Below are 12,377 nucleotides of genomic sequence, written 5' to 3'. Positions count from 1 at the left end.
GAGCTCTGGGGGCTTTGCGTAGAACAGGCCGTGTGGGGAGTGGGCATTGGGTGCAGAAAGTAGGAGCCTGCTTGGGAGCCGTTGGCAGCGTGCGGCACAGGGGAAGCCACAGCGGGTGCCGCTGGCATCTGTACGGTGGCGCAGGCTCCAGTCCTGACGGCTCGGGTTAATGCAGCACAGGAGGAAGCAGAAGTGGCCCAAGGGCCTGGGCTCCCCCGCTGCCAGGCACGTGGGAGACTGCAGCCTGGCCCAGCCAGGCATCCGGGGAATGAACCGGTGGATGGGAGGTACTCTGTCTCTCCCTCTCTCTCTCACTCCACCTCCCTCCCTGCTTCCTTCCTCCTTCCTTCCTTCCTTCCTTCCTTTTTTTTTTTTATTTATTTATTTGACAGAGTTACACAGTGAGAGAGAGAGACAGAGAGAAAGGTCTTCCTTCCATTGATTCACCCCCCAAATGGCCGCTACGGCCGGCGCTGTGCCGATCCAAAGCCAGGAGCCGGGTGCTTCTCCTAGTCTCCCATGCAGGTACAGGGCCCAAGCACTTGGGCCATCCTCCACTGCCCTCCCGGGCCACAGCAGAGAGCTGGACTGGAAGAGGAGCAACCAGGACTAGAACCTGGCGCCCATATGGGATGCCGGCGCCACAGGCAGAGGATTAACCAAGTGAGCCATGGCGCCGGCCCCACTCCATCTTTCAAATTAATAAAGACACCAGGGGGGACACCTATGCCACCCATTGGGGGGCCTGGTTTCAAGTCCCAGCAGCTCTCCTCCTGCTGCCCGCTCCCTGCTAATGGGCGCCCCGGGAGGCAGCAGTGATGCCCCCAGTAGTTGGGTGCCCGCCACCCACGGGGGAGGCCCAGATGGAGTTCCTGGCTCCTGGTTTCAGCCTGGTCCAACTGTGGCTGGTGTGGGTGTTTGGGGGGTTAGCCAGCAGATAGGAAACCCCTCTCTTGTTTTCTGCCAGGTAAATAAATAAATAAGAAAAAGCTGCATAGAAGACGTTTACACTAATGCAAAAAAATGAAAATAAAAATAAAAAACCTAGCAAAATTCTACTCCAGATTTCCTGTCAGCCAATTAAGAAAGAGGAAAAGGGCCAGCGCCGTGGCTCACTTGGTTAATCCTCCGCCTGCGGCTCCGGCATCCCATATGGGTGCCAGGTTCTAGTCCCGGTTGCCCCTCTTCCAGTCCAGCTCTCTGCTGTGGCCCGGGAGGGCAGTGGAGGATGGCCCAAGTGCTTGGGCCCTGCACCCGCATGGGAGACCAGGAGGAAGCACCTGGCTCCTGGCTTCGGATCAGCGCAGGCGCCGGCTGTAGCGGCCACTTTGGGGGTGAACCTCCTGTGGGATGCCGGCATCGGCGGGGGGAGCAGTTCATCCCACTGCACCACAGTGCCGGCCCCCAGAGGCTCCCCTAGCTCTGGTCGTCCATGGCTCTAGGTGCCCGTGGCACGTGGCTGAGCAGGGACTCTGTGTGTTTCACTCCGGAGGCTGGGGGTGGGGGTGGCTCTGAGAGCAGGAGCCACACCTGCCTCATTTGCTGTGTACCTGCCCACACTCCCAGACTCCTTTAGGACCCTACCTGGGCACCCCGCTCCTGGGAGGCCCCCAGTGTGCCCCGAGTTGGGCTGGGTTCTTCCTCCTGCTGTTCCCCTCCGAGCCACCTCGGTTGGAAGCATCCCTCGTGCCAGGGGCTGCGACCTGGCCTAGCAGGTTCTGGGAACGGTCGGTGGAGGCTCGGCCTTGGAAGGGAGAGGAATTGGTCTGGCAGGTTAGCAGCCACTGTTCAGCATTGGCGTAGCAACAGCTGGGTACGGCAGGGCCCTTCCAGAGCCAGGCTGGCTGAGCACAGAGACGCATGAGGTGAGGCCAAGGCTCAGAGTGGTTGAGCGACTAGCCCAAGGTCACACAGCGGAGCTAGGATTTGCACCCAGGCAATGCGTAGCACTGAACGTGTGCTCAGCTCTAGTGTCACCTCACAGCCACCTAGGGAGAGGAATGGCAGAGGGAAGGAGGCCCCCGGGGGATGGTGCTGTGTCTGGGCCATCCGTGAGTTTAGAGGCGGTGGTGGTGGGGGAAGGGATGTTGATTAAACTTGAGCTCACCGCCCAGCACCAGCTGGGCTCCTGCGAGAGCCCCGGGACATCCCCTCGGCTGTGGCATTTTCCACTCCTAGGGGCTGACGCACACAGTGCTCCCAGCCCCACAGAGCCCCGGGGGAGGGGACCGTGCGAAAGCCGCGCAGGAAGCTCTGAGCGGGGGAGGGCCCAGGCTGGGTTCCGGGAAGCCAGGACACGGACGGGAGGGAGGAGTCGGTGGGAGACCCATCGTCTTGCATCGGTCTCGGTCTGTGCACCTGCTGTCTGTCACGCTGGCCCCGGCCGGGAAGCTGCCCAGTCTCCCTGCCTCCCCAGTCTTGCCGGGAGGAAGCGGCTGTGGAGGGCGCCAGCGCTGCCCCCTGTAGGAAGCCCCGTCCCCCTTTGCTAGGGCTCTGTTGAGAAACGCGGGGCGGGGCTCTCAAGGCGACCGCTGCGCCAGACCTCAGCCAGAGGACTCGGCCGCTGGCCGGCTCGGTTGGGAAGCAGCTGGTTCTCGATGGTTCTTGCATTGCTCGTACATTTGTTCCCGCCGCAGCGCGCGGGGGGGGGGGGGGGGGGGGCTGTGGTATGCGAGGCGCAGTGCTTGGCGCTGGGGATCCAGCAGTGAGCAAACCCGCTGCCTCCGGCCCTGGTGGCCCTCGGGGCCTCCCTGGGACGGGGCAGAGCTGTGGTTACTCTGCAGCCAGGAGGCCTGGGGTAGGCTCTGGCTCAGCTGTGACCTTGGACAAGTGCCTGAGCATCTCTGTGCCTCTGCAAAGGAAGAGAACAGCAGGATGGCTGTGAGGATGAACGGAGTGTGTGCCTGCGGGCTGGCGCCTGCGGTGCCGGCATCCTGTGTGGGCGCCGGTTCTAGTCCCGGCTGCTCCACTTCCCATCCAGCTCTCTGCTGTGGCCTGGGAAAGCAGTGGAGGATGGCCCAAGTGCTTGGGCCCCTGCACCCCCATGGGGGACCCGGAAGAAGCTCCTGGCTCCTGGCTTTGGATTGGTGCAGCTCCGGCCGTTGCAGACATCTGGGGAGTGAACCTGCAGATGGAAGACCTCTCTCTCTCTCTCTCTCTCTCTCTCTCTCTCTCTCTTTCTCTCTCTGTAACTTTGCCCTTCAAATAAATAAATATTTCTTAAGAAAAAAAAAAAAAGCATGTGCGTGTCAGTAACCGAGAAGACACGCCTGCAGCAAGAAGCAGGCGGGGACAGAGCCTCTGGACACCCTTGCCGTCCTGGCGGCTGCTTAGCGCGGGGCTGACCTGCACTCCGTGGTGGGCTGTGCCTCTATCGCCCCCCACCTGCCCGCTTGCTCCCTCTGGGGCATAACGGTTTGAGGCGTGGCTCAAGTCTCTGAAGACAGCCTTGTAGAAGGTGCCACACACGCCACCTGCAAGCCCCCGGGTCCTTGTCCCACCTCTCACACTCAGCCTCGGGAGCAGCCACCAGCCTAACATGGAGCCCAGGATACGTGTCCCCCCCACATCCATCCCACTGGGCCCCTCCGAGCCTCAGTTTCCTGGTCTGTAAAATGGAACGAGGAGCACAAGGAAGGCGACTCTGCCCCACTTCTAAGCTGTCTCTCAGCGGGGGGGCAGTCCGCGCTGCAGCCCCGGGGAGGTGGGGAAGCCTTGCTCGCTTGATTAAAAAGACCCCGCAAGCTTGCCATTGGCCCACGGGAGTCGTGCCCCCACGCCCAGCTCTGATTTAATGCCTCAGGAAGGTCACTGACGGAGAAACCCATCCCAGCGCTGGCCACGTAGGGCTCTGCATTGTGACACATTTACTGCGCCACCACGACGGGCACTGGACAGTCAGCCTTGAAGGAGCCGGGCTGGCTTCCAGCGGGCTTGGCGTGGGTCAGCCCCTGTGGCTGGGTGGGCGGCCCTGGCCGGTGGTCCAGGCAGTGCCGGGGCGGTCCTGCCCCGCGTTGCTCGGAGCCAGCTCTGACCTCTGCAGGTATGAAAGTCACAGCTAATCAGAGCCTTGGTGGCCGGCGGGGCGGGGCGGGGTGACAGCACCAGTGAGGAAGACTCAGGCACTGGGTGGGGGGGCGTCCCCAGTCCCTCACGTAGGTTCTCTGTTCACGTTTCCATGAGAACACTTGGGGTTATTGTTGAGGTCAAGTAACGTGAAGCTCGAGGTCAGTTTCTAAGATTTATTTTTATTAATTTGAAAGGCAGTTACGGGGTGGGGGCAGCTGCCACTGCTCCTTCACTCCCCAAATGGCCACAACCACTGGAGCTGGGCCAGTCTGAAGCCAGGAGCCAGGAGCTCCATCCGGGTCTCCTGCGTGGAGATCCAGCCTGCCCCGCAGGGTACAACAGCCAGCGGCGTGGACACAGACCCCACCATTCCCCAGCGTGGCAGGGGCTGAACTTGCTATATCCCTGACTGTAGACGTTTGAGACCAAAAAATACAAAATTAAAAACTGGGGGCTGGTGCTGCTGGGCCATGAGTTAAGCTGCAGCTTGCAAGGCCAGCACCCCCACATGGGCGACGGCTCCAGTCCTGGCTGCTCCACTTCCAGTTTGGCTCCCTGCTAAGGAGCCTGGGAAAGCAGCAAAGGAAAAGCCCAAGTGCTTGGGCCCCTGCCACCCACGTGGAAGAGCAGATGAAGCTCCTGGCTCCTGGCTTCAGCTTGGTCCAGTTCCAGCAGCTGGGACCATTTGGGGAGTGAACCAATGAGTGGACGAGCTCTCTCTCTCCTTCAAATGAATAATATAAAAAAGATGAGTCAGGCCCTGATCCAGGTTCCGGCTGTCCTCACGAGAAGAGGAGGGGGGACACAGACACTCACGTGGCCCCGTGGACAGAGGCCAAGTTACACTGCCTCAACCCCACGAACACCAGGGGTCGTCGGCCACCACGCAGGGCGCACACGGGCCTGCCGGCACTGACTCTGGACTGGCAGCCCCCAGCCCTTGCTCGAAGTCCCCGGTGCAGATTCCCCAGGGAGCTCCTGCCAGCCTCTGGGCCCAGAGGAGCCCCACGCCCACACCTGTCTAGACAGCGTCTGGCAGGGCTGGGAACCTGCCCCGCCCCCCACCCCGCAGCCCTGGGCCTCCACAGCAGGTTTCAGAGAGAGGCTCCAAGCAGCAGAGAGCAGCCTTCAAGCTGGGCGGCTCCTTCCACCACCGGGGGCTGGGATGGCGGCCCCTGGCGGCCTCCCTGAGGTGCAGGACAGGCTGGAGGAGGGAGCGTCTCTGCTACCCCCTCAGGCCAACCCAAACCCTCCCCAGGCTGGTGCCCTCGGTCCCAGCACCCACCTGGAACCTGGGGCTGTGACCTTCTTTAGAAACAGGGTCTTTGTAGAGGTAAGGAGTAAAAATGAGGGGCCGGCCTGGAGGTGTAGCCGGTAAAGCCACCACCTGTGGTGCCGGCATCCTGTATGGGCGCTGGTTCGAGCCCCGGCTGCTCCACTTCCAATCCAGCTCCCTGCTAATGCACCTGGGAAAGCAGCAGAGGATGACCCGAGTGCTTGGACCCCTGCACCCACATGGGAGGCCTGGATGGAGTTCCAGTCTCCTGGCCATTTGGGGAGTGAACCAGTGGATGGAAGACCCCTCTCCCTCTCTCTCCCTCTTCCCCTCTTCCCTAGAACTCTGCCTTTCAAGTAAATAAATCAGTTAAAAAAATAAAGAGGAAGAGTGAAACCAGAGTGAAAGTGGACACAGAGACACAGGGCAGAGGGAAGGGGGCCCCGGGGTGCTGAGGGGAGATGGGTTGAGGTCTCTCCAAGGTGGGGACTGCCCAGGTTACTGGGGTGGCCAGAGGCTCAGGGCGCTCCCGGAGGGCCCTTGGCAAGAGCACGAGCCTGGGTTCCTGCTCCACCTGCCCTGGGCTGGAGGATCGGGATGGGGCCAGCCTCTCCTGCCTGGCTTCAGCCTCTTCGCACGTCCACGCCTGGCCTCCAGGGGTCGCTGTGATGAGCAGTGCTGGAGAAGGAAAGTCCCCTTGTGATCCCAGGGGCGGTTGAGTGTAACTGTGTGTTCGGTGCCAGGCACCCTCCAGGCTGCGGTGCACCTGCGGCCAGGGCGGATGAGGCCTCTGTTTCCCGCGGCTCATGGTGCAGGGGGATTTTATATGACGCAGCCGTCCTGGCTCCAAATAGCCAGGCACCAGCCAGGGCTTTGTCACCTGAGGGCGGTGAGCGCCCTGAGCAAGGCCAGCCTCTTCCCTGTCCCACCGGGTCAGCCTGGCCTGCGAGCCCGGGCCAGGCCTCTGGGTGGTGTCTCTGTCCCTGAACACCCCAGGGGCCAGCATTTGTGTGGCGGGCAGGTTCCCAGGGAGCAGCGAGCCGCCTTCCGCTGTGGCTGAGTGGTCCCTGTGTGGGAACAGGAGGGTCCAGGCCACTCACTCCCCCTTGTTACTAGGGGCAAACTTGCCCATGTCTGGAGCTCTCAGGGCTCTGGGGGGGTTGGACCCCAGCCTGTGCCTTCAGAGGCCCCCCCAACCATGCTGGCTGTACCCTCCTCAGTGGCTGCCCTGCCCCGGGCCATGGCAGATCGATGGCTGGGCGCCGCCAGGCACAGTGGACGGTGATTGTGTAAGATCCGCCGGCTGGACTGTCCGGCTGCCTGCCCGCTGGGCGGGCTGGGGCCCTGCGGCCTGCCCTGGGCTGAGCTAGGGTGCTTTGGCCCCGCCCCTGCACACTGCCCCTGCTCCCTGCCTAAACCCCCTTTCCTGGGAAGTTTGCAAGGTGGGGGCTGGGGCAAGGCTGTGGACCCCACGGTCAGGGTCAAGGTCAAATCCACGGACAGAGGTCAGGGCTGAGGACTGGGAGAAAGTGTTCCCCGCTTCCCAGGACCAGCTGGGCCTCCACACACACCTTCTCCGGCTGCCGGGGAGGGGCTCCGGTCTGCGTTAACCAAGGGGGAAGCATAGCTTGGAAGATTCAGAGAAATCACAACTTCCTGCAGCTAACACAGGGTCAGCCTGCACCCCTCGATGCTCCTGACACCCCACACCCCGCACTGCACACACACGCATCTGACACACATGCAACCCACACGCATGCGCCCCGGGACGCCCATGCCCCCAGCACACGGGGTCTTGGGCGTGCACACCACATTCTGGCCTCAGGATTCACGCTGACCCAGTCAACCCTGCCCACACCCAGAGCCCAGCCGTGCATCATGGATGAGGGCATTAGTGCCCAGCTCAGACCCAGGGCCTCTACAGTGGTGCTGTCTAGAGGACTCAGTGAGCCCCGCGTGGCAACCACGGTCGCAGAGGCGAAAGGAGGGAGGGCACTGGACATTAGCAATGACCCAAGCAAGGCGGCCGGCGTGCGGCGGCTTCAGTAGCAGTCGGCGTCTGAAGGCTGGTGGACACAGTTTTCAACCTTGGGCTGCGGAACCTGGGTGAGCACGTCTCACATGAGGCTGGCCACAGCCTGGGATCTCACAGCCTCAGGGGAGGCCGGCACGCCGGGCCGGTGCAGCGGCTTAAGCCACCACTTGCAATACCAGCATCTCAACTTGAGTCCTGGCTGCTCCGTTTCCCGTCCAGCTCCCTGCATCAAACCCATCCCCCACTGCACCCTGTCTCCTCTCCCGTCCACAGAGCGCCTGGGTCCAGTCTCTCTGTTTCTTGGGCCAGCATCTCCTCCGCTCTTAGCTGTGCACCAGGCAGACCTGTGCAAGCCCTTGTCCTTACCTGCAGGGCCTCTGACCATCACCCCCCCCGCCCCCGCCTCACGCTCCTGGGGACCAGGGGCTGTCACCAGGCAGGAGCGTCACCAGGCAACGGCCCCCAGGGAGAGTTCAGATCTCCTGCACCTGCCTGCAACCGGTCTCGGGGGTGCCCGCGGGGCGGGACGGGGCGGGACGGGGGGGGGCGGGCACTGCCTGCCCCCTGCCTCCTGCCTGTTTACCTGCGCCGCAGTCACTGTGCCGTCCTGGACCCAGCAGGAGGCCTGTGGCGCCTGGGGCCACAGACCACAGGGGACAAGGGCCAAACGCGGCCTCAGCCATGGCTCTGGGCCATTGATCCAGCTCTGGCCGGCCGGTGGGGGCGGGGAGACCTTGGCCTGGACAAGCAGAGGCTCCTGTGGCCTGCGAGCAGGCCGGGCACCCACCTGCCACACCCGAAGGTAAGTGGGGGCTTCCAGGACCAGTGTCTAGGAGCGAGCCCGGGACAGGGTGCTCTTGGGGCACTGAGCCTGCTTCCCTGCGGCTGGAGCTGTCGTCCTGCTCTGTAGCCAGGCCTGCAAGGCCTGAGAGACCACAGCACAACCGGGGAGCAGGAGACAGGGGTGCACAGAGCTGGCGTTGCTGGACACGGGGGCGGAGTGAGGTCAGATGTGTGGACACCTCGAGGGGCAGGGGCAGGGGAGCGGTCAGGGACTCCAGCGGCGGGGCGGCCTGGGATTCGGGGGGGGGCAGGGATGAGGGAGGCCGTGCAGGACCGGAGGCACCCCGCCCGGCTCTCCGGCCGTGGGAGACAGGCCCAGAGCCCGCCTCACACCCGAAGGAGAACCCCAATGCGGGACCCTGGGCTCGCAGGCTCAGAGTGGGGCCCACGCGCGCGCGTGTGTGTGTGTGTGTGTGTGTCCCAGCATGCCTGTGCACGGAGGAGTCTGCCGTCACAGACAGGGCTGTGGAGTATCTGCGTGCGAGTTGTGAGTGTGTTTGCACAGCCAGCCTGGGAGCTCACAGCCGCAGGAGCGCCCCGCAGGTGCCTCCCACACTCCCAGGTCGGGACCCCCACCCTGCCCTGGCGGGGTGACCCCATACTATGGGTCTCGTTGCTCTGCGCCTCAGTTTCCCCCGCTACTGAACAGAGACGCTGGAGCGAGCACGCCAGGCTGCAGGTGGCTGAGGCGCCGGGCAGTTTGCAGAGTCGCCCAGCACAGTAGGACATTGCACGCAGCGGCCAAACCCAACTGTGTGGCCAGCGCCCAGGCCGCTGCTGCCCCACACCTGCCCTCTGTGGCAAGAGCCCGGTCCTTCCCTCCAAGGGCTCAGCATCCGGGGGACCGACACCATGCTCATTCGGGGAACTGGGCATTGAAGGGGGCGGGGATCAATAGGCGGTTTGAAGCTTTTATTGCTAGATTCACAGCCCAATTTTTTTATATATATATTTATGGCAGCCCAGGATCCTTCACAGGGCAGTGGCTCCTCCTGGGACAGTCTAGGGCTGCTAGGAGGAGTGAGGTCTCCACTCCCTGTGACAAGGGGCATGGACGAGCCAGCCAGGTCTGGAGGTGGAAGCCCAGGCAGAGGGTGGGAAAGCTCAGTGGTGAGTGAGAACTTTTAGGGCTCAAGACCCGGGGTGGGGGTCGTCCTTGTCCAGGGCTGGCGCTGGGCCCCGTTTGCTGCCAGCCTCCCTGTTAATATGCACAGCACAAGTCCAGAGAGGAAGGAGGTTAAGGAAGGCATTTCGGAGGAGGCGGCATCTGAGCCAGGACTTGGAGGGAGGCAACCTGAAAGAGCTTTACAGTGGGCGGGAATGGCAGGTGCAAAGGCCCTGAGGCAGATATGCTACAGGTCCAACGAGGTGCTGGGGCAGAGCAGAGGGACGGAGAGACACGGACTGGGGGGCTGGACCCTGGGGACACCAGGGGGAGCCCGAGGACAGGAAGGGGGTCTCTTCCATGCACCCCCATGCCCAGCGCTGAGCCTGGCTCCTAGCAGGTGCTCCACAAGAGTCGGGTGGCCGTCGCGGCTCCAGGACTCCGCAGGTCCAGTTTCCAGAGAGCGTCACCTCCAGGGGCCTACAGACCAAGTCACATCATTCATTCTTTCATTGATCGTTCATTCCTGGGGACTGGCCCCAGGCTGGGGTTCCACGGACACCAGGGGAGAACGGGGACATAGGCACTGCTTTTCTTGAGTGGCAGAGACGAGGCCGGAAGCCGGCACGTTTTGATCTGGGAGGGGTTGTCCAGGGCGGGAAGCATCCTGAGAGGCCTGCAGGCCGGGGGCGCGGCCGGCGCGGAGGTGCCTGCAGGGTGATGCGAGCTGGCGGGCAGCAGCCTGGCCACAGCGGGGCTTTGATGCCACGGCCGGGGGTCTGGGCGGCAGGAAAGGGGCCTGAGTGAGTGGCTGGCATTGGCGGGGGACGGGGGAGATGTCCCAGTGACAACACGCAGGACGCGCCCGAGGAGGGGCTGGGAGGCGGGCGCGTTCCCTGCTCCTGGGGTTTTGCACCAGGGGCTGCTCCGTGAACTCAGGGACCTCCCACAGGGCTTCAGGGAGCACTGCCTAGGGACACAGAGTCCACAGAGGCAGGGGGAGGGGTACCACCGAGCAGCCTCCCCCAGGGGACCCCGATGTGCAGCCCCTACCCCCGAGCCTCAGCTCCCCGCCTGCACACTGACGGCTGTGGTCAGGGCGGGACTCTGAAGACAAACTCACCAGCTGGGTGACCTGGGCCAAGCTGCGCAACCTCGCTGTGCCTCAACTTCCTTATCTGTAAGATGGAAATCCCGAGACCCCCCCCCCGACACACATGCACACACACACACACGCACGCACACGCACACCCGGGGCTGTGGAACGCTTTCACGAGAGTGCACGTAAAGCCCTGGAAATGGGCAAATTAAGGGTCCCCGTGTGGCCACCGTGGCTCCGTGACTCCTCCAGAAATAGCTCCTTGGTGACTTGGACTCAAGAGTGAAACGGGTGGAGGGAGGGGACCTGGGGCGGAGAAGGGGCCAGGAGCCAGCGCGTCCCCTGGGCTCTCTCCAGGCAGCGTCCCACCCCCAGGCCGCAGGAGACAACCCCAGGTGGCCAGCCCAGGACAAGGCGGCTCTGCGCTGGCGCCTCGGGCCACTTGTTGCTCCTGTCTCTCGTGTGTTCCTCGCGGGGATGCTGCAGGTGTCTTGGGCAGCAGGTGGGCACTTCACGGCATTTGCCATCCCTGGCCCCGGCCCCAGAGTGGCCAGCAGGGGCCGCCCCGCATGCGCAGATGTCCCCTTAATTAAGGGGCACAGGGTAGCTCACCCAGGTGAGAGCCTCCCCGGTGTCGCCACTCCTTGCATATGATAGGAGCCTCCGGAGAGTGAGCGCGTCACTGGCTGATGCCAGACCTGGGTTCCCAAGGAGCTGTGGGGGTGCAGGGCGGGGGTGAGAGAAGTGGGCCGGGGCCCCTCGCCCCATCCGGAAGGGCCGTGTATCTCACTGGGAGGCCCCGGACACCCACTCTGTGAAAACCGAGCCACGGCCCAGAGGAAGCCCCATCCCAGTCTTCTAGGGATGCCTTCAAAGAGGGTGGGGTGGCGGGGTGGGGGGTGATTCCGGAAGGAGAGTGGATGCTGGCCCCCGACCCAGCTCAGAGCTGGCTCAGGCAGCCTGGGGCAGGACCGTGTGGCCTGCACAGCACGGTGGGGGTGGAATGGGGAGCTCTGGGAAGCAGGACCAGGAGGAAGGAGAGCATCCCGCAGTGGGAGAGAAGCCAAGGGCAAGGGGAGCGGGCGTGCAGGGGCTGTGCTCAGTGCCGTCTCGGGACGGGGGTGCAGGCCCTGGAACTCTGCCCCAGGGAGGCGGGAGGATGCAAAGAAGCGGGTGAGCCAAGCGCAGCCCTGCCGCCCGCCCGCCTTGCTCCCGCCCACCCTCAGTCCCGGCTCCCAGGCTGCCGGCACCGGCTCTGGGCTCTTTCCAACTCTGGTCTGTTTCCCTGCCAGGATGCCTGCGTCCGAGGCCCCCCAGGCGGCCAGCGGGCAGGGTGACGGAGGCGATGGCGAGGAGGCAGAGCCGGAGCCGGAGGGGATGTTCAGGACCCCTGTGGAGGCCAAGAGAAAAGCCCGGGACCACCTCCGCCTGGCGCCCCTGTGGCTCGCCCTGGTGGCGCTGGCCGCAGCCGGAGTGATGCTCTGGTACTTCCTAGGTAATGACAGGCCCCACCTGGGGAGGGCTGGGGGGCGTGGGGACCCTGCAGGGTGGACTCGGCTTCCCGGCTCAGCCACGTCCAGGCCCGGGCCGTGGGGCCTCGAAGGCCTCTCGTCGCTCTGGCCGCCTGCCCTGTCCTGTGTCGGGGCACACATGCACTGTGTGCCGAGCCAGGTCCCGTGCTCAGTCTCTTCCCGCTGGGCATGCGCCCCGGGTCCCTGCTGGCTCTCCCAGCGCACGGTGCTCGCCACCCTGTGAGCCCGAGGGCTTAACCTGGCCTTCCCAAGCTTACAGCCCCCCTGGGGCACCCCTGGCTGGGAGCCAGCGCTACCGGAGGAGGCCCCGGGGGCACGGGTGTGCCTGGTGCCGGGTGGGGCTTCTGCTCACTGGAGGCCATCCTAGTGCACTCTCGGGTGGGGACCGCAGCTCCAACGGCTCTGACTCTCCGGGGCCC

At 64.1% G+C, this 12,377-nt stretch overlaps 1 protein-coding gene across 2 annotated transcripts in view; it reads left to right on the top strand.

The window, feature by feature from the left end:
• Window positions 1-7,958: 7,958 nt before the first annotated feature.
• TMPRSS6 (transmembrane serine protease 6) overlaps window positions 7,959-12,377 on the top strand; it is a 29,659-nt gene continuing 25,240 nt past the window's right edge. For both annotated transcript variants that reach the window (XM_051842359.2, XM_051842358.2), the window contains exons 1-2: window positions 7,959-8,181; window positions 11,719-11,921. In XM_051842359.2, the coding sequence (XP_051698319.1) occupies window positions 11,720-11,921 (202 nt within the window). In that variant the 5' untranslated portion in view covers window positions 7,959-8,181; window position 11,719. The remainder of the gene's footprint in view (window positions 8,182-11,718; window positions 11,922-12,377) is intronic.

The sequence above is a fragment of the Oryctolagus cuniculus genome, chromosome 11 (genome assembly GCF_964237555.1).
Source record: "Oryctolagus cuniculus chromosome 11, mOryCun1.1, whole genome shotgun sequence".
NCBI lineage: Eukaryota > Metazoa > Chordata > Mammalia > Lagomorpha > Leporidae > Oryctolagus > Oryctolagus cuniculus.
This window is presented reverse-complemented; position numbering and strand designations above follow the sequence as displayed.